The sequence below is a fragment of the Plectropomus leopardus genome, chromosome 20, assembly GCF_008729295.1.
Source record: "Plectropomus leopardus isolate mb chromosome 20, YSFRI_Pleo_2.0, whole genome shotgun sequence".
In the NCBI taxonomy this organism is placed as follows: Eukaryota; Metazoa; Chordata; class Actinopteri; order Perciformes; family Serranidae; genus Plectropomus; species Plectropomus leopardus.
In genome coordinates, this window is record NC_056482.1 from 22,222,832 (window position 1) to 22,249,421 (window position 26,590).

The following is a 26,590-nucleotide window of genomic DNA, read 5'->3' on the forward strand; positions in this document are numbered from 1 at the left end:
TCAATATTTTATATCACTCTGTAATGTCCCTGAGGGTTCTCAAAAGCTGCCCAAAGCCCCTGAGAGGATTTATAAGGCACCTGGCCATCCATCTGACAAAAAAGAGGCTGTTTTCCCTCCTGAATTCCTGAGAAAGTTGGCTGTGTGAAGACGCCAGGTTTTTTATCTGTCAGCAGCAGCGTGTTGATGTGTTTTGACAATGTTGTTTGTGACTGATGGGGTCCTCTGTTGAATACATCCTGCTGTTCTGCTGCCGAAAGTGATGGAGCGAAGAGTGACAACCCGGCAGATAGAACACGCTGTTTTTTTGACTGGTTATTGTTCAACCTGGGACACTCCGGTGTGTGTGCTAATATTTTGTATCCTCTCTCACTTTTCATGTGTGTCTGTGTGTGTTTTTTATGTGTGTATGAACCAGGCCTTTTCCATCAGAAGATACAGCTCTGAATGAGGACGATGTGTACCGGAGCCTTGAGGAGCTGGCAGAGTAAGTGTGCATTCCACAACAAACATAGACACACACACACACACTTGTTTTTGTCACTTAGTTTGGTGTTTTTATTAACTTTAATCAATTCTCTGGAGACTTCCCTGAACCTTAACCATACAAAACATACGGTTGCCCCAACTGTGACCTTTACTTCACCTAAACCTAACCAAAATCTTACACAAAAATCAAGTCAAAACACTAAAATATACTGGTTTATGTCACAAGCCTATTTTCTTCAAAAAGCTGCCACTATTTGACGTTATTTTTGTTCTCACACAACATAATTAGTAGAAAAGCAAACAGGCCCACAAACACATGTCATTCAGACAGATCAATGTTTGTTTTTAGCTGTTGCTATGAAACAATTCAGATTTTTAAAACCTTAGATCTCAACAGATTGCACTAAAGGGAAGGGTCAAACATTTCACAAAACAACAAAGGAGGTGACAGTCAAGGAAGTCGCAGTAATGTACGCTTTAACGGAGGCAATACTATGCACGTTGGTGGTCTTTGAGGCCATCAAATAACTCAAAGCACTTTTCACTGTTTTTAGATGTCTACATTGTCTCCAGCTGTTGTATCTTGCTTTAACTACCCTAAACTGTCCCTGCAATATCTGGTGGTCCTGCTTCACTTTGATAATAATAATAATAATCCCCTGGCACCAACTATGTCATGCCATCTTATTGGGGATGGGGCTAAATAACACTAAGACAAAATTCTGCCAAATTTGAGAAAGTTTAGTTTTGCCTTGTGTGATGCTGTGGGTCCCCATATTACCCATTCCATTGTGGTGAGATTAGTTTTTTGAAATGGACATCACTGAATAAAATCATATGTGTGGCATGCACTGCTGACCTATTATCTCTCAAAAAGATCAGCTGTCGCCCCTAAAAAGATTTTAAAAATGGGCCTGTGGAGGGTGTCAGAGGGTTAAATGCTGTTTCCTGCTGCTAAAGTTCATTTATTTATTGTATTTTTTTGCTCAGAAAATGCTCTTAAACTAAACTGTTGACATTGTATATCTAGAGTTAACTGTGATTTTTATAGTCAAAGTAAATACATGCAAACTTCTGGATGTATAAAAGCATATATAGATACAAAACAATTCTCTACCCATCATGTATATAACACACGCCTTGCGTTTTTTTCAATTATGATTGCCACTTCTTCCAATTTCCTGTAACTGCCTAATTACATAAGCATGGAGCCCCGTGTCACTCTGCCCGTTGCCATGGTGACTCCCGCTCTGCTCTGGCTTCTGGTGCATTTGCCTCTCTATCTGCCGCGGCGGCTGGCTGCCTGATTCGGTGTGTGTTAAATGGGTGGCTTTTCGCTGGGTGTGAAAGAGAGTCGTAGGGTCTCGGTGTTGGCAGCGGTTCCAGCGGTGACAGCAGCCACTCGACTCAGATTAATGGAGAATAATTAGTTAACCACTCAGAGATGGGTGACATTCATCACAGAAAGATAGGAGGGGGGAGGAGAGGAAAAAAAGGGAGAGCACAGATATATGCCTGCTGAATACATGATTGTGATGTTCTTTAGGGGATCAGGAAAGTGCTGTTGCTAAAGGAGAGGAGTGCCAGTGCCAAGCAGGCTAATGCTGGATTAGAGTGCTGCAGTCAAACATGTAGCCCTGCAAGCTTGGAACATGGGGCCTTACCTTTTAAAAACTGAAATTATTCCTGCACAAAAAGTTATCCTGAAGGGAAAAGAAGAAAAACATCTTCATTTAAAGATTTCATTTAACAGAAAAAAATGGGAATCAAAGTGTGCTCGTAGAAAGAACAGAACATACAGTGTGTTTCTGTCTTTCATCATATACTCTGTGGACTAGTGTGTGACATCAAACAGACAAGTTGTTCTTCTGTTTCAAAACAGGAAGAAGTTAGACTCATCATGCAGGTTTCTGGATTTATGATTTATCCCCCTGAATGCATCAGAATATATCAAATAGCCTCTAGTTAGTTTACTTATTCTTTATAATAAATGTCCCCCACATAGAAGTGAGCAGCGGCCTGAAATGGCTGATTTCATTGCAGCTTTTCCAACAGATTGGGATGCATGTTTTGATGTTTATAGGTGTTTTTTATTTTTATTGTATTTTTTTGCAATAATACAGCAGGGGCAAGTGGAAATTTCAAAAATAGTTGTGGATCTGTGTCAAATGCTGAGGTTCTTATTATAAATAATCAGTGCTTCACACAAAGTTAGAATATTTTTGTGATGGTAGGAGGTGGGGTGCAGGCAGGTAGTTGGGTGGGGTCACTGCTTTTGCTATATGGCAGCAGCGGATAACAGCCAACACTAATCAAACCGTCCCAAAAATGTCACAATGACACCAACACAGCTTGACTCTGTCGGTAAACGTGTTAATAACCATTGGGTAACACTAGCCGTGTGATGCCAACAGTTAGTCCTGTCACTGTGTGTGTGGCTTGGGCACGGAGCTCACACTCCTGCATCAGTGGTCTCATGATTAACAGAGAGAGACAGAGTGAGGTAAGGAGTGGCTGAGGGAATCGATATGCTGCATGCAGCTTTACAATAAAATAAGACTTTTCTAGTTGTAGTCAAATTTGCTTTATAGTTGTAGTGGTCAGACGAAATTGCAAGGTTGCACAGAATTCACAGCGACTGGCTGGATTTTTGTTAATTGTTGGAACAACAACACCCTGGAGGGACTGTTTGATTTTATGTACTGTTGGTGTTGTTGGTTAATGTGTTTTCTTTTGAGAAATTGGCAGAATATTATTTGCTGATAATATACGGAATTCATTTTTAAGTGTAATTTCAGACATATTATTAAAGTGTGATTTGGTAACTCTGAGGACCATCTAGGTGCGATGGACCCCATGATGAAAACTCAGGGAATTAAGGATACTTAAAGTTGCTCATTTCTGTTGAAATTGGCTGTAGCAGGTGCATAGTGACAAGTGCCACTGAGTCCACAAATTGAGCATTAAAGTAAGCTTTTGATACGAGGTATATACTGTATAATTTCAATAGCTGCAGATAATGTCTTCAATTTGCCTAGAACCTGCAAATCTCCTCTTTACGATAATTGGTGGGCAGCAGCTTCAATGATGATTGAGTTCATCAGTTGCTTTTTGTTTTTGTTTTTTTATCTGAAATGGTCAGCGGTGTTGTAACACTTTGCTCTTTTTGTAACCTGTTGGTGCAAAGGCCTGGCTCTTATTGAATTAATCATGCTGCTCTGCCGTACCACTGCTCTTGACCTTTTACAAAGAACATGCATGCATTTCGTTTCATCAACGGACAGACACATAATTGATTCATCAGCAGGTCTTGCACCTAATACAGTTGGACACACTTAGCTCATAGGCCACACTAGCAATAACCCTGCGCTCAAAGACTTATTAATTAGCCTGAAATATTGATGCATGCATAATTTATAATGGGTGCATGACTGAACTGCACAAGTGAGGAAAAAAGAACAATGATCATCTTAGCACAGTAATAATAGTCATTTTTTGTGGATGCAGTTCTGTGTAAGAGCGTCCCAAAGGAAGAAAATAATATAATGACAGGACATATGGTGTGATAAAAACAACAGCATGTACAGGATAAAACAGCTGTATTGTCACCAAAAATATTTAGTGTGAGAAAATAAAGCTGGAAGAGCAAAATAACGGCGAGCAATAAAAATCAATAAAATGGCATCATTAAGTTCAGTGATAAGACGACAAAGGACACTAAGTGCAATGGAAAGGGATCTATAAAAATTGATTTTGGGGTGAGATTTAAAAAGCGAGATCATGCCAGCAGACCAAATGTTAAATGGAAGACTGTTCCAGCAGCCGGGCCAGCAACAGATCGATCAACCTTTCATTTCAATATGGAGCAGCTGAAAGACTTGAACTGGTGGACCCTGAGAGGTCTCTGAGGACAGCTAGGAGTCCACTGCCCACTAAAGTAATGATGGCACACTGTATTTAAAGATATTGCTCATTTATTGGATACTGAAGGCTTTTGTGTGGGACGTTAAGGGATGCCAATGGTCGTGGAAAACCTGGAAAAGTCATGGAATTTCACAATTACATTTTTCAGGCCTGAAAAAGTCATTGAACTGGATGTTCTGCATCCAGCAGCTTGTGGTTGATCGTGTATCATGTTCGAGGTTCAGTAGAGGTCACTTACCTTGCAAGATAATTTCCATATTTACAATATCATGTCAGGAGATTTCATGTCAGGGAGGTGCAGGCTATCAGGATGAGCTCACTTGGAAATGCCCGCTGTAAATGAGTGGCATTGAGATTATATGATATACATATGGATGTGTGACGCTCTGGTCTCTGCTGGACCGTATCTGTTTTCAGGAGTATCTGACTCAAGTGGAAGCCAACCTGTACCTAATTGAGGTCTCCAGGGTTAATGTGCTAAACCTGATCCGTACTTCCTCCCTCTGGCTTTGCGATGTGAAATCTTAACGTAACTCAGAGTCCTCCCTGTCTGGAATGACTCCATCCTGGAGTTGACAAAGCATGAAATGGGGGTGGATCGGGCACAGTCGCCAAGGGACTTTTTCCTCTGCGAAAGGCGCACATAGATTTCCATTCCGAAGCAAACAGTGTCACAAGCCCTTTGTGTCACTCTTTTGCCGTTTATTTTGCTCCATTAATCCCTTGGGCAGGTCGGCATGAAAAGTCAGTAGCTTAAAAATGGATGGAACTCAGTCAAGGTTTAACTGCAAGGTATTAGGTCACAGCTTTATATTACTACACGACCACACTCAGAAGAAATTATTTTGTAGGTAGAGATGGCCAGTAAGAATATATTGATTACATTTTTCACTCGGAATACCAATAACTAGGGTTGTGGCAACATACCAGTATTGACAATAATCATGATGAAAAATGAAAAACTGATTTACACATATGATAATATTGTGTAAAAAATCCAGCGCTTCTTAAGTAAGTTAAGTTTCTTTGTGAGCTCACTTTGTGTCTCCCTTCCCAAACGCCTGGTGTCCGTTTCACTATCAAGTGCAATTTTTGTTCATTTTGTAAAGTCATGGTTACAGAGTCTCTCTATCTCCAAATAAAGATACAAAACACACAATAAACAAAGATAAGTATTATTTTAATTATTTCTTTTTTTATGCCTCTGCACCAGCAACGACCCAGGCCAGAGGCATTATTTTTTTGAGGTGTCCATCTGTATGTCCGTCCTTTTCTCTTGAACACAATAACTCAAAAATGCCCTCAGTTCACTTTGAATTAAAAATTAACTGATTAAATTTTGGTGGTCAAAGGTCAAGGTCGCCGTGACCTTGTATCCATCTCATTCTCGGGAACACAAAATCTCGAGGCAATTAAGGATTTTCCTCAAATTTGGCACAAATGTTCACTTAATATTGAGAATTAATCGATAAGAATATGGCAGTCAAACATTATGGTCACTCTGACCACAGAAAAAACATGTTTTTGGCCATAACTCAAAAATTTCTATGCTTGTTATAACAACCTTTCACACAAATGTAATTGTAGTTTTTAAATTTTCTATAGATATTGCAATAATATCATTATCATGAGCTCTCTCTATTATGATCCTAACATCCCCTTATAGGTCCTGTAGCGCCACTTTCGGTCCAAACCTTCCTTAAGTACAGTATATACAAAATATCAAATATGAAATGCCCTAGAGTTTACCGGGCTTATATTCTCCTCATAAAAAAATAAATCTACTGACGGTCACATGACCTTTCCTGAAGTGCCACACTCAGGACACACAGTTGTAGCGTCACTGATGGTAAGGCATCAGTGAGTTCATTTTATTCACCATGGTTGCATTGTGACATATAGTGATATTTTTAACCTCCAGGGCCTTAGTTTTGTAGTGTTTTTTCACTTTTTTGTTTCAGTCCATCAGCTGTGCAGATGCTATGTGGCAGCATCTGTTAGGGGCCCATACCGAGGTCCCCACACAGTACATCACATGCAGGCGTAAAAGATGACCTGTATTCAAAATAACATAATATTATTTTAATCAAAACCTGTAAGGCAGCCAAGCCTTCAGGGGCCTTTGCTCAGTTGCTGTGATATGGTGAGTCACAGCTCCATGTCACTGGGGCCTGGGAGCGGAGGCTGACGGGCCAATTGCGTGCAAACACACTGGACACCCTGTGGCCCGTCACTGTGTAATCAGACAGAAAATCAGACCTAATTCATGAGCACCCACTCTCTATCTCACTGATGCATTGTGATGCAGATACATGCACAAGCACACACAAAGTGCATTTGAATGATTTATTAATGTCCACTAAAAACCCAAGAGACAAAGGGACGTACATAGTAAAGTTGTAGTGCGACAGATTAACACTGGCAAGAATTATGTCCCTCTATTTTCTCACTCTGTCTTTTGAACAACACACACACACACACACACACACACACACACACACAGTTACTCTACTTATGCAAGCCCTGGCATCCTGAAACATTAACCCTAGCAATCAATTTGACATGCCTAAACCCCAACCATTATCGAACATTAATCTTAACATAACATTGATCTTAAAAAAGAAAAGACTTTTGTTCAAAAGTAATTGCCTTCACACACACAAGACAATTTGTTTATTCAGTATCTTTCACAGCAAAGGTATAATGTGCTTGACACGAAAAAAAAAATTCAATAAACATGACCCTAACCTAGTTCTTACCCCAAAGTTATTTGTGGTTGGTAACTTTTAGAAAAATAACTTGTCATATTTTCTGACCTGTCACTACATCCACACAGTAGCACAAGACAGTTAATCTGTGAAAAAAACATGTTCGTCTCTGTCTTCGTAGTGCTTCGAATGGCATTTACAATTATCCACCGCACATGAATAAAAACAACCAATGAGGGCTTGGAACGCAAATCATGTCACCACAAGTGAACTGCAGTCAAACTGTCAAACCAGGCAGCGCTGAATGAAATATGAGTCAAGATTCTGTCTATGTATTGCAGATTTTTGTCTCAAATGTTTTCAAAAACATATTTTAGTGTACTGTTTAGCTGTAAAATAGAACATTTTTGACCCAGCTGTCATGTTAAAAACTATTGAACCAAACTAAAGCAGCACCCATCAGCTGGAGCATACTTTCTTATTTTACAGCTAAACAGTGCACTAAAACATGTTTCATTTGAGGCGAGAAATTGGCATTACATTAACAGAATCTTGATTCTTATTTGATCAGTGCTACCTAGTTTGACAGTTTGACCGCAGTTCATGATCAGTGATTGACATAATTGACAGCTGCATTAGAGACTCCTTGACGATTGGTTGTTTTCCTCTTTAGCTGTGATGGATTCTAGCAGATGCCATTAGAAGTACTATGTGGAGGAGGAGGCACATGATTTTTCTCCCCTCACACTGTCTCATGCACAACTGTGTGGATATAGTCACAGATTCAGAAAATATGGCATAAAGTTATTTCTGCGAAAAGTTACCAACTGCAGCTTTAACCACAAGCCTTAAGGCCGAGTTCTTACCCTCAAACAGGCCATTAAAAAAGTGAGAAGAAAGCCAAAATGTCCTCAAGTTACAAAGAAGGACTTCACTATCCAAAATGCCATCACTGTGAAACTTTAAAGCAAAAAATTGTCCTCGTCAACATAGAAGGACGAGACACGCACCTCAAGCCTATAAAATAAGCATGTGGTTTTTCATTCAGAGCAGACTCTTTGGTTCTATGAAACCCAGTGCAATATGTAGATTAGGCTTACACAGTGAGATCTTGATATGGGGCTCATTATAGTTATTTGACTTTCCGATCAATGCATATTGACAGTGAAGTTCACTAATGATATCACCAGTTAGAAGTCTGAAGGATTGTAGAGACTCTGATGATCTAAAACAATCAGAGAAAGTGAATTAGCTGTTCACTGTCACTGGAATACAGAGTTCTCTGGTTGATATTTAATTAATGTAGACAAAGCTTTAAAGGGAGAGGGAAGGGCAGAAATGACATATATAATTGTCTATAATGTATTTAAAACCATAGTGCAATGTATATTTGGGATAAACAGATATAATAATACTATATTATTTTATTGTATTTCATTTTATTTTACAACTTCAGCCTGATACAAGCAGGCTGTAGTAACTGATGCTTCACATGTAAGGTTATAGCTGTTGCTAGTGTCCAACTCCCATACAGTTATGGTAAAAAGAAGAGAAAAGGGTGAATATTTACATCAAGATTACATAGAATTACAACACAAAAAAGACACAAATATCAAAGTCACATGCACTTAAAACTCTCAACTGTAAGACATTATTAGATAGTTAAAAAGTGCTCACATCTCTGATTTTGCTTCAGCTAGCCTTTAACACTAATGTTATTATATCAGTCCACTGATTTTATACATTTCTACAGCATCCTTAAATTTCTTTGCTGTGCTGCTGCTGCTGATGTTTCCATATTCAATGCACTTTTATAAATGTTTATACTTAGTACTGTAAATATTTTGGATAATATCAATTTATTTTGTATCTAGGATTTAATATTTTAATGTTCATTATTTATTAACACATACATCTGTCCTAAATTAAATGGAAGTAAGTTTTTATTTTCTTTTTACTAGTATGCACCACTGAGGATGACATGTTTGCAGTTTTGTTGTGCTTGCATAGTGACAATGAGGATCTTGAATTTTTAATCATTAGGAAAAAGTAGATTATCAAAATTAAGGCAACGACAAAAGGAGGAGGTTTAAATGGACCTCAGCCACATCAGTGAAAGGTAGCAGTCATCAGTAATCATTGATGAAAAGAATTGCTCATGTCTTGAATTGACTGATTGGTTCAAAGGAGTATTGGACATCAACAAAATAACCAGCTGGGGAAGAGGAAGGGTTTTAAATGTCATCACCAATTAACTAAATATTTCCTACTGAGAAGTTCAGGATCACCAGCACATTTTTCTTTTTTTTCCCCCTTTATCCATTTTAATATTTATTCTTCAAGGTACTCAACGATTTTACAAAAATACACAATAGAATACACACAACATTAAAGCTCATATGACATTAATTACACATTAAAAGCAATTTTGAACAGGTGGGTTTTGATAAGTGTGTTGAAAGTCCCTGTCACGCCAGTTTGGGTGGATATTTATCAATGTTTTTTTTTTTTTGTGATAATTCTGTATTATAAAATGTACTACCTTATAATTCCTCCTCCGTGCTCTCCCTGGAGACCCTGCTCCTCTTAGATCTCTCTAAAAGTCATATTCCTATCACCTCACTAGACCTGGATTGTTTAATACCGTCTCTGAGGGATTAGAGCAGAAAGAAGTACATCTCCTTTCCGAAAAACTTCCCCATGATACAACACATCAGTCACAAGTCATCAGTCCGCGGAGTTCAGAGAGGAGACACTGATGGGACGGCGCTGGCCTCCCACACAGCCTTTCTCCACATTCAACATGAACCACTTTAACTTAATGAAGAAAGAAGAAGCACGGCGCCGAGAGTGAACCGAGCAACCTCAATTAAAACTTCAAACAACCCCCGCACGAGCGTGACGACAAAGCTGAATATTTGATTGAGGGCAGATCTATCTTCTCTGATTTTCATCCCCTGTTCACACACACAGTGAGAGGAGGAATGTTTTAGCAATGATGGCAGATGCAGGAGCTCTTGTGTAGCCATGTTACAGCAGAGAAAATCCAATAACGTAGATTTGCAACCCTGTTTCCATGAATCACGTTTTAGATTATTCATGAGTCAATAAAGTATGTAAAATCCCTGCAAAATATCCCATTTCTGGGATGTTAAAGTTAAATTAAATGTCCCGGTTTGAACCTTGTTGGTTTGGTGCCACTACAGCCAGGTCATGCCCCCCATTAAGCAAGTAGGAATGAAGTGTTTTCCTCAAGAATACTCAAACAGGTAGATATACGTGCTGGAAATCACACACAGATGCATTTGGATGAAGGACTATTCACTCAGAAAGAGAGATCGCTTTTTGCTTGACCCCACTCGGGCCAGGTCAGAGCACAAAATAGCATCCCTGGAGTGTCACGGTCAAGGACATTGAAGCAAGACAGCGACTCTTAAACCCTGGTCCTCATGTTTTGAGCATGTGGAGCCAGGAGTAGAGACTGAAAACTCTTAGAATTTAACCTAAACAGTACAATTTTTAATGTTATTTATTTATTTATTTCACTGAATTAGAAAAAAGCAGAGACGAAAGGAAAACTAGTGTTAAAAAAAAACGACAAGCCCAGGAATCAAAATGGTCACATGTCAGAGCAGTTATGGTACTTAAAAACCCATATAAATCAATCGCTATGATGCCATGACTAAGCCATCACTCTCATATCAAACCACATGGGCATGCTACACTTAGATTCAGACTAACACTTTCATTATCTCTGATATCCATTGCAAATAAATGTGCTTAGAGAAATCATTGAAAAATATAATTTTTATTGGGGATGCAACAATAGTGAATTTCTGGGCCCAAATCCATGCCAACAACAATAGCAATTTTGCTTATAATGCTACAGCTGTTTGTTTTTAGTTTTTTTTAAATTTTGTTTTTGCTATTATTAATTTCCCCTTTTGTGGTAACAAAGAAATCTACATTATGAAAACTGACTTAAGTGTTTCAAAGTCAATCCCCCCTTACCTCACTCCGTAACTTTAACAAATTTGCACATTGTTTTATTTATATACTGGTAGTAATAGTATGCTCTATTACCACATGCACTATGGATGTAATTAACCCAATATTTTAGTAGGATATTTATATTTGAGGTTATGTAGAGTCTATTATTGTATATCTTACAATGTGTATTACATTAACATGCTATAGCAATGTATCTAAAGGCTATATTTCTCTCTCTAGTGTCATATGTGTATTAACATTTTTTACTGCTTTTAATTGTTGCTGCTGTAACAAAAGAAGATACCAATTTGGGATCAAACAAGTACATCTATTATGCTACCTTGGAACAAGCACAAATTCAATCATACACATTTATTACACAATCTTTAAAATACCCACCTTTTAGCAGCATGAAAACAGGATTTAAATAAGTACTTTTTTAGTGTAAATAGTCTAATATATCATAATTCCTCTGTAGTATCTGTTTTATATTGTTATGAAAACAACAACAGTGGGCCCGTTGTTCAAGCTTCTCGCCAAACACTACATTTTACAAGATTACATTGAACACATCATGTCGTTTTTTACATAATAGAACTTGAACGCATCAAAATGTAACTCTGCTGCAGTCAGCTGTAAACTTTGGCCACCGGCTGCTAACAGCTAACGGCTAAAGGTAACAAGCTCTTCGTCTGCTGGTTTTTATAGGGGTTTGTTGTGCACAATGTAACATTATGAGAGAAACACGGTTTCCCGACGCGTCGGTAGTGAGTTTAAAGCGTCCTTTCATCCGGGCGGCGTCCAGAAGAATCTGTTTGTCCCAAACAGATTTTCTGTTGTCCCCGGTACGTGAGGACGCCGTTGCTACGGCGTTGCTTTTTAGCCTGTTCAAATGCCGACAGGCTGACAACAGTTAATGCGAATATCGGTGCATATTAAATCCTGCTTGGAAATCCTCATGTTTTGAAGTTCCTCTCTTTATCGACCCCAATTTAGTCACATTGTCTGCACGCTCGCGAAGGTTGCAAACACGCACCGCTAAAAGTTAATTCGGCATACTGATGCTAGTTAGCTAAAATGTATCAAATATTGTTTATTTGATACATTGATACAGCTTTTTACTTATTTAAAAAAGAAAAAAGCTGTAGCCCACAACCTAACACACATAATTCATGGCAACATTATGTATGAACATTACACTGCCTCCACCTTAATTAAGGTGAATGAAATTTCCTTCAACTTTTTAAACACCTAAGCAAATGGGCTCGGTTTCTTTCCAAAACATGGAGGGGCGACGAGCAACTTAACTGGCAACCCATGTTGAGAACATTGCGTCATTACAAGAAACTTACCTGAAAATAAACACAAAAATAAAGGTAGGGGAAAAAAGAAAATTATTTCAAGAAGGTCGTGATTAATGTATTTTTTTTTTCTTAAACATAATTTTAGCAGGGGTCCCAGTTTGTTTTCCTCTTCAAAATCTTTTGACGATTTTTACAGAAAAAGTTTTTTAAAAGGCATGTTATCTTAAAAAATAAATAAATAAAATAACAAAACGACATTATTTTTCAAAGCCAGAAACGCTGGAAGTGTGTGAATAAAGTTTGAATGTATTATTTTTGAAAAACGCTGGGCCAGTGGTGCAAGAGAGAGAGAGAAAAAAGAGTTCTTGAAAAGTCATGGAAAAGTTTTTGACATCTGTCCATGACAATGTGACTTGTTTTTTGATAATATCTAATAAATCCCCCCACAAACACCCCCAAGCTTATTTTCACATAATTTCCTTGTCACATTTTACTATTTTTTTGTAGGTTTTGGGAAATATATTGCTGTTCATTACATTTTTCCTGTGTTTATGAAAGAAATCTAACCACTTTATCTTCAGAGGTTTAAATGCGAAGCAGAGGTGCCTGAATGCAGCACAAGAAAACGTGTTAAAGGGTTAAACAACCACATAAGCTAGAACCCTGGTCCTCCATTATTCAGCAGTCATCTCTCACTACCTTATTTAGTTACAGTATTTAATCATTTATTTCCTTTTCCGGCGACTTAAAGCTCCCTGGTTATTAACTACATCAATATGGGCCCTTTGCCAAAGCGTATTCCTGCTGAGGCGTCTCCGCTGCCTCAATAAGTTTCCCAAACAATAATTGCTTCTACAGGACAGAGGGAGATGCAGTGTGGGCTCCCAGAGCAAGAGCATCTTTCCCAGAAGACGCTTTTCTCCACAGTAACTGTCTCTGCTCTGCTGGCTGTTCGCCTAATTAAAGGTCAGTTAGCTAGCTGGGTGCCAAAGCAGCATAAACACATTAAAGGGGAATGCCACTCAATAACGAAACTCGGTCGAGGTTTGCGAACATCAGGCACTGTGTCCCTTTGCCTGAGAACACCGGTATCACTCCTCATGTACAGCTCGTGAGAGATAATGAGCTGGTGATTCTGCTCAGTCCCTCACAGCCGTCAGGGCAGTTTAAAGTGCACATGTGAGCCTTTTTGAGTTACAGTTGTGTTTCGATACAGCGGTTCATCTAACGTGTGCACGTGTGTTTTTTCCCCAGTGAGCATGACTTGGGTGAGGATGACATCTACGACTGTGTGCCGTGTGAGGACGATGGGGATGACATCTATGAGGACATCATTAAGGTGGAAGTACGACAACCCATGGTGAGAACATTGTGTCATAATTTCATCCCTTTTATTATACGGGATGCTTTGAGGCTGTATAACTAAAGGGTCACCTGAGACTACCGCCTGCTCAGCAATGAACAAATTGTGCAAAGCAGAGGAAACATTTTGGCCCAATCCCATTCATATTTTTACAGCTACTCCTTGAAATCTGTATTAACAAAGAAAATACAGCTCATGGTTTCTCATAACACTTGGTTTGAATTGTGCCTCTGAAAAAACTCTTTTTGGAGGGCCATGTAGCCCTGACACTTCACGCAACCCTTCTATCCCAACAAAAATATCTGGACACCCCACCCCTAGACGTGAACATGCAAAATGTAGGGGTTCTTAGTGGTTGAGGCAAGGGGCGTTTCGGGATTGGGCCATCGTCTCACTTACCTTAAGGGTTGCATGACATCATACCCTTCACAAACTTACATCTTTTACCTAACTGGTGATAAATTTGACTTCTGACTTGCACTGCTTTGCCTTTCCCATGCTGCAGATCAGATACATGCAGGTGAGTGCCGCTGTGCTTGTGACTCACCCCACCCTGTCTGCTAAATCCCTCCGCCGCTTCATTAAAAACAAATTCATAGCATTCTGAGAGAATGATCTGCCAGTTCGATTATTGACCCGTGCCTCGGGGTAAAGAAGACCCCATCTGGTTTAAAGTCTGACTCAGGGCCCAGTTGTGACTTCAGCTCGGTGACTGCAGCGTTAACTGACGTCAGCGAGGACCACCAGCTGCCGCAACAAACCTCAAAACACGAGACAAATAAACACTATCCTGCTGGATTTGAGCCCTGCTTCTGATTGGTTGATTACATGCTGGATCTAGGCCTGGACTTGACTTGCATTTCTACATTGTTAGCCCCCTTTTTTTTATTATTATTATCTGCAGTGGATATCAACAGCCAAATCTGCTCCAGATGGCTTCGTTAGTTATTCCACAGTCGGGCTGCTCATATCACTCCCACATCATTGAAAATCCTCACAGAAATGAAGCATCTGTGTTTTTTTTTTCTTCACCATTGTCCTTACAATATGCATTGCTGTATTGTCCTTTTAAAGAAACACATGTATAAATACCCATGTTCGTACATGGAGACTCACCCAGACAGCAGGTCTCTTGAGAAACGCTCTATGTGGATAAGTTTGCATCTTTTTCCCATCTTCCACCGCCCCCTCACAATGTGCCTGCTTGCATGACTTAAAAACCCATGATTCATCTACATGCATATGCCACATTCAGCCGCCCAGCCCACACATACAGTGGCACACAAGAGCTCACACGCCTCCGTCTCGCGCCAAAGTCAGTATCGTCACCACCTGACTTTACTCCGTGCCAGATTTGTTTGTAAAGTCCAGCTCATTAACTGTGCATAGTGTTTACTTTTCTTTGCTTTTGAATACATAATTTACAGTTTTCGATATTATGATGGATTTATCCTTTTGTTCAAGCTGCTATACTGTTCTCCATTCATTTGTAGACAGAATGAAAATCAATTATCAAATCGAATCAATTTTATGGTCAGGACTCCCTGGAAAGCAATATTGATAATGAGTGGATGATCCTGGTGAAGTAAAGTAAAACAGACTCTTGAACGCAGCTTGAGTCATGTAATCCATCACGGTCAACATTAAGTCTGCATTCATTATTATCAATGTTACATTATGGTTGCGTGGTGAATTGATTGGATTAGTCTGCTCTGCATTATCTCATACAGATAACATAATTTAATGGATTGCACAGCAATTTTCAAGAGTGAGGTAATATATTTCACAGTGTTTGGAAATTAATAGAAGCCAATGACCACTTGGAATGGTTGTAAACATATTAAAATGTCTGAAACACAACAGCAGAGTTTGCAAAATGCTTAGCTATGATGATATATGTGTTTTGAGAACTGAGTGAAACATAAAAAAAGCTGGTATGGCCCTTTGAAAAAACAGTGTTTGCATGTCACAGATATAGACAGACACTCAGTGGCAAACTAACATTAGCCCTAACTCCATGACTTTATAAATGTCATGTAATTCCTGGCAATCACCAGTTAAAATCCTGATAACCATGCTAAAAAAATACATTGGCATATTAGAGCCAAAAATAATCAGAAAAAATATGGACAACTCAGAATTTCTGAAATTGAGGTTGAAAATTTAGGAGATAAAAACATGCATACTTTGAGATTAAAGTGATAACTTTGTAAGAGAAAAAAAAACAGTCAGGTGACATAGTACAGAGACCACCAAAAAATTGGGTGATGAATTGGTCAAACACAGGAGGCTGGTGTTCATGTCGTGGGTGACTCAACTTAGATGACTTTTAATTCTAATTTTGGGGATGCATAGAGCTGCTGAATGCATACTGTGCACACAAACTGGTTCAGGCACAGACTTTGGCTGTTGTTTAAATGCTGAATCAAGATATCTCATTATGGATCAAAAATAGTTTCAAAATGAAAGTCGTGCTGTTGATGTTACCTGTCTGTCAGCTGGAATTCCTTCCTGGGCGTCCTACCAACATCGAAATGTGACATTACCAGGACTTACACCAGCCCCCTAACTCCTCATACATATTTGTTTACCTAAAATGGCCCTAATACACAGCTGTAAAAAACATGGGAAACAATATTTACAAGAAAAAAAGACCTTGACTATGTTGTAAATAAAAAGATAATAAATAATCCAAAACCATGCAGTCCAGTTGTCCTGACTTATTATGTTTCTCTTTCTCACCATAGAAAATGGGTATGACAGAAGATGACAAAAGAAACTGCTGCTTAGTTGAGATCCAGGAGACTGAAGGAAAATACTACAAGACTTTAGAGGATATTGAAAAGGTGAGTGTCACAGCATGCACGTTTGTTACATTTGCACATACATTCGAAAAAGCTGATCTATGTGCATTTTTTTTCTGGCACACGCAGTTCTATGTGAGAGTTTGCTTTTGGCACTTCTTCTTTGTTTGGTGTATCAGGCCTTTGGGCCGGGTCACAGCATGGAAATGTCAGCTATTGGCAGATTCGTTGGGGAGCACAAATGTCACAGGAGCTGATCGATAGGGTTATTATTGGCTCAGCCTCCACAGGAGACACTGCTCCCCGGGGCTTTAAGTATAGACGCGCACATCACAAGGGCATACGTGAGCACACACATACCGGAAACCAGTGTTGCGGAGGTTATCCAAATAAAAGGAGGGATCCATTACTCACACACTGTACATATTGCCTCTCCTAAAATTGTAATCGACATCACTACTGCTGTAAAAAGCCCACAGAACTCGACGTGCATCCCTTGAACAGCTAATTCTGTGTGCTTAAAGTGTCATAAACTCACACACACCATCTCACTGTAATAAACCATCGCCGAGATCAGTGCTGCTAACACATCACTTTCCGTGTTGACAGATTTCATTCGCGATTTGATGGAGTGCCGCAAATCATTCGCTCCACTAATTTCATTAAACTAAATGTGTATCCTGTGTTTCCCTTGTTGGACCAACGCGAGCCTAAATGAGAATAAATAACCCCTCTCATGATCAGAGGACTCGTTAAGCTTAATTGAGTTGGGGTTAATAAAGCCTCATTTTTGCATTGCTTCTTAGTTGATCTATTTGTTACTATTATTATGATGGAATGTGACAGCCATGAGACGACGCTGGCGAAACAATAGGCAGGTTTTTTTCATTTGTAAGCATAAGTGCAGCATAGAAAATAGCTATGGCAGATACAGTGTTTTATTCTGATATTAAAAAGTTAATGCATCGTGAAGGATGATATGGTGGCTCCATCTTTTACAGTGCAGCCTGCTATTGAATTTATTTGTTGCTGCTGTTAACTTTGAGTTTTGCTGTCCTTCAAATACTTTACAAATCTTTACAGATCTGCAAAAAGCTTTGCCAGAGCTTTATTTGATTTATCAATACATATTTGACATAAAAGAAATGGACCACTTTGAGCTACAACATTTGTTTTTACAAAGAATTCAGTCGTATTTACTGTTTTCACCTGTGTGTCTTGTTTCTTTAGAATTACATGATTCCGTTGAAGCAAGTCTTGAGTCCACAGGACATGGAGGCTATCTTTGTCAATCTCGAGGTGAGTGCGCACTCAAGCATAGAAAATGATGTGTATACAGCACGGCTGGAGGTGGCACACACCAAGTGAATAATTCAATATGTGTACGGATGGCTGAATGAATGGCAGGATGAGTTGTATATACATTAGAGTTGTGATGCTTTGCAGAGTCCAGGCTATGATGTGCACTGAGATTTTAGTGTTACGGTTCATTGTGCAGGAAAACACCATGTTCAGTTCTTTTTGAGAAGCTTAGCAGGTGCTCATGGGATATCACTCTTGTTGTACAACTTGGGCAATTATTAGTTTACAAGGAAACAAAAATGAACATTTCAGTATTGCACCAGTTACCTAAATGCGGATATATAAACGAGCATTATTGCAAGGTCTAGAACATTCTGTACTGAACGTTTCAGGATGAATACATGTACCATTGTATGCCTAATTTATTGTACAGCCTTGAAAGTAACTGTGCAGTTTGTATAGATCTATATATCTATTTAACTCTGTCACCAGGCGTTGACCTCAGCGCAGCACAATGGATACAAGTGCTCCCTCCTATGCTGCACGTAAACTCTGCAACTCACTTCCCTTCTCAGACTGGCAAACTGGAGTCCATTACAAAATCAAAAAATGCTCTACAAACCCTGTCTCTTTAAACTGGCTTGCTTACTGTAGCTGCAATTAATGCATCCTATTTAAAATTAATTTTAAGTCATCACAGAGCCATGTTTTATTCTGCTTATTCTATGGAAGATTTCTTTTATGCTTTATAATCTGTTTTTTTTTTACTTTAAATATTTCTGACAATGCTCATTAAAATAAATCCTACAGATTTAGCATTTTGCAACAACTTATATTTGTGGAAATGAAGTTTCTTGCCTTACCTACCTGACAAACAAATACAGGTCAATACTGCAGCCTGAGGCTGACGCGACCCTCTGCCTGAGAGCCTTCATCTGTCCAGTTTAATATGCAAGCACAGTTTTATACAATATATGTAGCAGGGGGTCTGTGGTCCTTGGCCTGAAAAATGTTAAAAACCTCTGATTGCTGGTGCTTTGCTGCATGTTGTATTGTTCATTTCATTTTATGTTTTTTTCATTTCATTTTATGTTTTTGATTTTATGATGTTATGTGATGGAATTTTGTTATTATTATTATTATTATTATTATTATTATTATTATTATTATCATTATTATTATTATTAAGGTTGCATTGGAATGATTCTAATGTTTATTGTGATGTTCTCTCAGGATGTAATAAAAGTCCATTTTGGCCTCCTGCGAGCCATCGATCTGAACATGGTCAGTGGAGGAAGCGGCCTGGGGAAGATTTTCCTCGACTTCAAGGAAAGGTTAGTGACCTGAAATCTGCATCTGTTCGAGAAGAAGCTGCACTTTTTTCCTACCCTGGAGGCTGCATCATGTTGAGTATCTGCAGATCAGTCAGGGGATTGCTGGGATTAAGCGTTCACAGAGTAAATCGATTAAAAGAAAACATGTTAGATGAAAAGAGCTGAGGGAGCATGTAACCAATTGTTCCCCATTCAACAAAAACGGTCAGAGTAAATCCACTCAAGAAGACTGCATTTGCTTTTCAGTTCTATTATCTGTACAGTGCTGTGTCCTCTTACTGTACGCTACCACATAATTATCACAAGTTTTAATTTTGACAAAATCTCCAAACTCAGAAAAAAATCATTTGAACCTGCTTTTGCAAATCAACTTCTTCAAGTATTTGCTAAAATCAGGTTTTACTTTTTACAAGTGCAGCCACCTGCCAAATCTGCTCTGTTTCAAGATGGAAATCATCCTCTGCACTCCACCATGTAGAAATGACATGCAACTTTCGGTTATAATTGTTTGGCACATTACTAAGCCTGTAATACTACCCTCATTACAACTATAGCTGAAGTTTACTATTTGCACTATAATTTAAAACACCATTTTTGGTATGTATTATATTCCATTTACAGAATAATTTAGTTTTCCTCTTTTTTTTCTTCTGTTAGAGCTACTTTTCTATAATTTGTTCCATTTGTGGCCCATTTTATAGTTTAATAACTTAATTTAATTTAATTGTAACATTTTAAATATCTGTTTATGCTGTTTGTCTGCGTGTAACACGGAAAAGACTAACTAAATTTCATTTCACAAGTTGAAATATAGCACAGCCATCGGTTTTGACAACGGAGGTTGCGCTTCTTCAATGGAATTCATGGTTGGTTTGCTAAACCCAAATCCTGTGAGCATATTCCCAAAAAGTGCGTAAAGGTAGCACACTCCAGTGTACAGGTCCAATTCTGTGATCAACACAAGGGCAGAGTGTATTAACTCTGCTCTTGTGTAATTTAATGAATTGTAAGCTCACATGCTCTGATAAAGGCTTTGTGTCTGTTTTAATGGGAGTCAAATAAACACATGAATTGTGGGTATTTTCTCATCCGTGGCTTGTAAATTTGGGATGTTCTACCTTTTCATACTATTTTAGAATAAGCACAGACATACTGTTTCACTTATTTCAACAAAATAATGTTAAAGGACTTCATTATCGACAAAATGACTTTCTCATAAGATCTTTGTGGTGTGGGGATTATAAAGCGTCATGATCTGGAAAAGCTGAGGTTTATTGGCAACCAGGGCTTTCTCCCTGATGGGTCTCCATCTTGGCCAGCTGCTGAGCAACTGTGGATAATTTGCATCCCTGAGGGGAGCAGTGATTTGCCTCCCTGCTGTGCTGAGCGCGGCTGCTTCATAGGTAATGGTAATGATGGTGATGAGAGGTTCTGGCCCCGGTCGTGATTCCATAAACGGCCATGGGTGTGCCACTCTTTCCCAAATGATACACCTATTACTGCAAAAGTGAGGTGCACACTTCAGTGCGCGTGTGTACCTGTTCTTGCATGCATAAGCATGTATTATATTCCTCTGTGTGGTGATACTGATAGCACACACAGTTTTCTCTCCCCTAAACCTTCTGACCTGAAACAGGCAGTCACTGTATTTCTTTGGGCGACGTCAGTTTGCATACGTAATAGGCTCATCGCAGGCCTCTTCCTTAAGCCTAGGGGGCCATGTTACACAAAGTTGGTGTGACACTACAGACTCTATTCCCACTAATAGACAAAGGCAGGCACATACTCTCCCCCTCTTCCCCACGCACGCATGCACACAGTACTACTGTATCTCCTTCCTTGTTCAGCTCATCTGAATCTTTGATCTGATTGAGCAGTGGTTGGAAATTTGCATTTGCACGCAATCCCAGATAAGGTCCAGCTCGCCAAAGGTCCCTGCAAAGGGCTGGGAAGTTGTCTCGTGAGAGCTCAGAGGATACACATGGAGAGACAGAAACAGCAAAAATACAGGAAGGGGGTTGAGCAGAAATAGTAGTTTCTACAGTTCAGTAATTTACCTTGTTGATTAAGCAAATTGTAATTTTTTTCTGATTGTGATATTAGCCCTTTTGGGCAGATCAATACAATAAGGAGGATAAAACAGGTTTGGAGTAATTGCCTGGTGAGCTCCTTCTTTGTTTTTTGGTTTGGTCTGGATTCGAGTTTTATTTTTTTGTTTTTTTGGTTGTACTGTCTTGCTTGTTGTGTGAAAAAATTATATAATTCTAAGTACTTCTATCAAAACTTCACTTTTTGGCCAAAAGTATGTGGACAGATGAACCCTACAACCAAATGTGATTGTTAAACATTTAATTTCAAAACCTTGACATTAATCTTCTGCTATTACAGCCTCCACTATCCTGGGAAGACTTGGCTACAGGGTTTTGTTCCCAGTCAGTCATAAGAGCATTTGAGCAGTCCAACACTGATTCGTTGATGAGGCTTGGCTCACCGTCTTTTCAGTTCATCCCAAAGGTGTTGGGTGGGATTGAGGTCAGGGCTCTGCGCAGGCCAGTCAAATTCTCAGACACCAAACTGGGAAAACTTTGTCTTCATTAACCTAGCTTTGTGCATAGAGGCTTTGTGATGTTGAAACAAAAGTTTAAACAAAACTTTGGAAACGCACCAAATTTAAATATTATACTGTTGTGATAAAGGGTAAGATTTGTATTTTTCAACCTGGACCCTATTTTCTAATGTTTTTGTGTCAAAATGACTAATGGGAGCAACAATTTTTGAAATTGGTCCAGTATAGAGTGAGCCGTGGGAAAAGGGCTGCAATGTAACCACTTGGGGTATGTTCACACTGTCAATTTATGTCCACTAAAAGTGCTTGTTTTTGCCACTGACGGGCCCAAGATATTATTTTAAGTGTCTGACAACTTATGATAAACATCCCATGGAGATAGACCTCCTCTAAAGAATAAGATTCTTTTTGTTTAACCAGAAACAGCCGTAAAATTGTTATCTCCAATTCCATGGGACTCCATTTAAACAACAATAATTTTAGTGTGTATAGACTAGCATATATTCACATCTAACTGGGTTTATTTCTACCAAACCAGAGTTGGTGATTGTTGTTGGAACAGTGGAAATATGAACCAAGATGGTTGTAGTGAATTTTATTTTTGTTCCTGTCGACTTTCAATGAAGCATGTTTTGCAATGATGAAATGATCATTTATTAAATGTTGTCTGGTGGATTTGAACATAGAGATTTGGGGGCTGTTTTTGGTTTAGCAAAAAGGATCTTACTCTTTAACAAAGAGCTCTAATTATGTATGTATAATTCCCATAAGTTGTCAGACAATTACAACGACAATTTGAACTTGTTGTGGCAAAAAGGACACTTTAAGTGGATGTGAATTGACTATGCATATGCCCGGAGTGGTAACATTGCAGCCTGTTTCGCTGCTGCCTTCTGCAGTCCTTTTGCTCAATACTGGACCAGTTTCAAAAAATAATGTTTCACGCTGAAAAATACCAAACTTACCCTTTACAAATTTCCACAAACCTTAAAAATGATCCCCAGACCAAAGGTGCACATTTTGTCTACCTTGTGGTTTCGTTATGGATTTTAACCTTCTATCTCTGACAGAAATATCTAACATTTACCTTCTATTTATTCATAAGAAAAAATGCTGATGACATACGGTTCATTGTTAATATTTGCCTTTGGCGACATTCTCCAAAACGCAATGCAGGGTTATTTTAAGCAAAACAGTTCATTAGATTTGCAGATTCTGTGCGTCATAGGCCTCGACTCTTCATGTGATTGACATGTATACCTGTCTCATTATGAGCTACTGCAGTGTCTTGTCTCTCTCTGGCGATAAGCAACAGTGACCAGGGGATTTGGACTCGGACAGGGCGGCTCTCATCAAGCATCTTGGCGATTTTCTTGAGGACCTGGCTTGGCATAATTAATTTGGTTATCTATGCTTGTAAGTCCCTGTGACCTTTACAACAATGTGGTTGTATCTTTTTTTCCGTACGTTGGTGCAAAGATGAAAAGCTTTTTTTCCTCTCTTTTCTGTTTGTCATTGAACTGAATGCCACGCTGAAAATGTCACCGGTTTATCTTGAATACTTCTCCATTCTTAAATAGCCAGAACCGGGCTGAATGGTAAAGTGCGCTCAGCGGAAGTTCTATAAACGTAATGTGCATTCTGAGTACCCTCTTGTTGATCTCCTCATTTGTGACATTCCCCAACTCATTTCCGGAGTAATCTGGTGCCCTGATATCCTTGCAGTGCCTAATCATGGCTGCACTATGAGTCTCTTTATTGGAGGTCTTTGCACTATGTTCTCCTCCATTTGCTGTGTGCTGGATATGTTGAGTGGAGGTGAGGGGGTCCCAATGCCATGTGTCAGAGAATATTAGCTGGCTCCACAGCCTGTCACTTCTGGTTTTCCTGGAGATTGGCTCGGCTCGCAGGGCTGCACGAGGGTGGGGGGGTAAAGGCCCAGGGCGCAGTTACTCAAAATTGCATTTTCTGTGAAATAACATGCACGACAGCATCCTCATTATGAAAGAGGCCAGCGCAGCAGGGCAATATCACTGGCACTGAAAAGAATACAAACAAGCAAGTTTTACTGCACCAGCAAACTCTCCAACCTAAAGCAAAACTGCCACAAACAGCACATACAGTACTTACGCAAACTTTTTTTCCAGTTCTGGATTTCTGTAGTTTTTATAATGTCATGAGGAAAAATTTTGGCTCTTGCAGAAGAAAAACATGTCAGCTTTTATTTGCAAGTTAACGCATCAACCACAAAGGTTCAATGTGGAATTTCTGACCACTATAAAGCTATGGAGCAGTTTGGTTTTGTTATGAGTTGGCCCATGTTTTGTCTGCCTGGTGCATACCCACAAAACCAGTAAAGAGAAGAGTAAAGAGTAAAGAAGAAGAGTGCACATGAGCAAACATGGATGCATATGTGTGGGAACATATTGTTGCTGAGGGGTGCTGCACAGAATAGATACTTTTTGTGTGCATGACTGTGTATGTGCACGCTGTTACAGGACCTGCAGGAAAACTGCTCAGATGTACTCACATAACTGTTAACACAGCAGTTATTGTGTGCCAAATTTTCTAATATTTAATTTTGCATGCTGTCAGACATTTAGTTCACTGAAGCCGCTCACCATGTTCCCAGGGTAAATCACAATGTGATGTATGTTTGTTGTCTGCTCCATGGTTACCTGCCATTAAAACCTGATGGTTATGTCTCTAGCATGCAATATATCTTATGCATCTAAAAACCAGCTTCAAAACGACATACCATTTTCTGTTCTTTCTCAGCCTGTTTAGCCTGTCTGTGCTATTACTTTGCCATCCAGGTTTTCCCACACATTCATTTATTTGAGGCAGGCTACCACAAATAAAACATCTGCCGCCACAAATGGATTTTCTAGTGCTATTGAAAAATATGTACCATGTGTTTATTAAATGCACCACACTCTCGGAGCGCCAAGCGTACTGTTGTCTCCGATGAAGCAGAAGAGTTCCGAGTGCAGTGGGGTGAAACTTAACCGTTCATTTTCTTGGATCTAAAAATTTGCATTCACTCACTCTGCTTCCGCTCTCATCCATCGACCTGATCAGCTCTGACCGGATCAACTGATCAATTATTCAAGCTTAGGGATAAATATATCTCATGATGAGCTTTGCTTGTGCTGCGTTCACTGACCCACAAAAAGTCCAAATTTAGAGATGGGGCACAGAATGATAAAAAAGAACACATGCACACAGCCCCAGCCACACACAAACACTGCTACTACTTCTGCAAAATATCTCCCCAAGTTTGATCATAACCTTACCCTTGCACTTTAACCTGACCTGATGATGCTGATGTCACATTAAATTGCAGACTAGAAGAATATGTTACATTTGTACATTTTAAACTTTTTTTCATAGATTTTCAGACAGGCTTCTTATATACTGTTCGAAATTTAAAATTTAGCATAATTATTGTATAACAGCCAACTTTTTACCCCTTGTCAATAGGGGGATGCTGCACCTTTCCAGTCCCATGCATAGTTGTAAACAATGCAATATACAAATATTTTGCAAAATCTTCTTTGCAATTGTTATTTGAGGGAGGAAACGCATACAGCATGTTTGTTAGACTTCAAGGTTGCACACAATGCATTTTGATGAGACGCTGAATGTAAGCATAGCTTACAAGAAAAACTCCCTAGGGCACATTTAATGGGCTAAAATTTGTCTTTGTTGTCTCCTTGAGCATGTAATCCTAGCTCATAACAAAGAAATCTTACCTGATTTATCTTTATTTTTCTGGTAATGAGAGGAAAATTGACATCTGCTCAAATGCATAAGAAGACAACACAGAGCCTACGTCTAACCAGGCAGCATTCGCATCAGTTATGCTTGACTCTTGCAAATGTTGTGTCTTTTGAATCTCACTGCAATTGTTTAGCTTCATAACTGAATATTCCACAAGATGTTTGGAGTCATGCTGTGAAGCTATAAAAATGTTCAAGGTTGCTTTTGTTGTTTTGGAAAACGTGGATATGGGGCTGCATTAGCTTGCAATTTAAATAAGATATGAAATCCTGAAGTTATAAGACCTTGTTGAATGGTATTTTAGATTGCAAGAGATTAAAGCAGAGATATAAGGAGAAAACAGGAAATGATGAGTTGTTACCTCTCACAGCGACTTGCTAAGATGTGTTGTAAAGTAAGGAGCGTGCTTATTGCTATGTCCTGACTAATAATGGATGACTGGGCCAAGAGTGGATACATGCTGCGTCAGCTGTTTTGTTCCTTGCTTGTCTCAGTGAAGAGGACAAAGCCTCTTTCTGGTCTTTCAAGTCTCAAATGAAAAGCTATTATTAAAAGTGTAAATGTATCATTTGTTTCCACACAACATGGCGTCTAAAGATTCAGTTGTGCTTTGGCTAGTGGTGAGGGATATAGTGACCTTGGGTGTGATGCCACTTTTGTGTTAAGTACAAAATAATGTTTCATACATACAGCGTTTCACTCCTTGCCTCTCAAAGGCTGAATGCACAACTCATCCAGTAAGAGAAACAGTGGGACTACACTGACCTTTTTTCATTGTACATGTCCACATCCATAGTATTCCCTGAAAAATACATGCTATTATAATATTGTCTTTTTGAGTTCCGTGAATTAAAGTACTTGGAAACCTTGCCCAGAAATGAATATATAACAATCAGCTTAACCATATAAGTGCACTTGTCCTTTACTAAATGTAAATTAGTGGCCCAACTATCGTATTTTTGTCTGATAAAGCCTACAGCAAGAGAGATATCCCAGTTGATTACCTTCTTTTAGAATTAATAC

General features: G+C 39.0%; 1 protein-coding gene across 3 annotated transcripts in view; it reads left to right on the forward strand.

The window, feature by feature from the left end:
• Positions 1–26,590, forward strand: part of vav2 (vav 2 guanine nucleotide exchange factor) — a 237,670-nt gene that overhangs the window by 170,582 nt on the left and 40,498 nt on the right. For all 3 annotated transcript variants that reach the window (XM_042508992.1, XM_042508993.1, XM_042508994.1), the window contains exons 4-8: positions 419–487; positions 13,670–13,775; positions 16,526–16,624; positions 17,813–17,881; positions 19,118–19,218. In XM_042508992.1, coding sequence (XP_042364926.1) covers positions 419–487; positions 13,670–13,775; positions 16,526–16,624; positions 17,813–17,881; positions 19,118–19,218 — 444 coding nt within the window. The remainder of the gene's footprint in view (positions 1–418; positions 488–13,669; positions 13,776–16,525; positions 16,625–17,812; positions 17,882–19,117; positions 19,219–26,590) is intronic.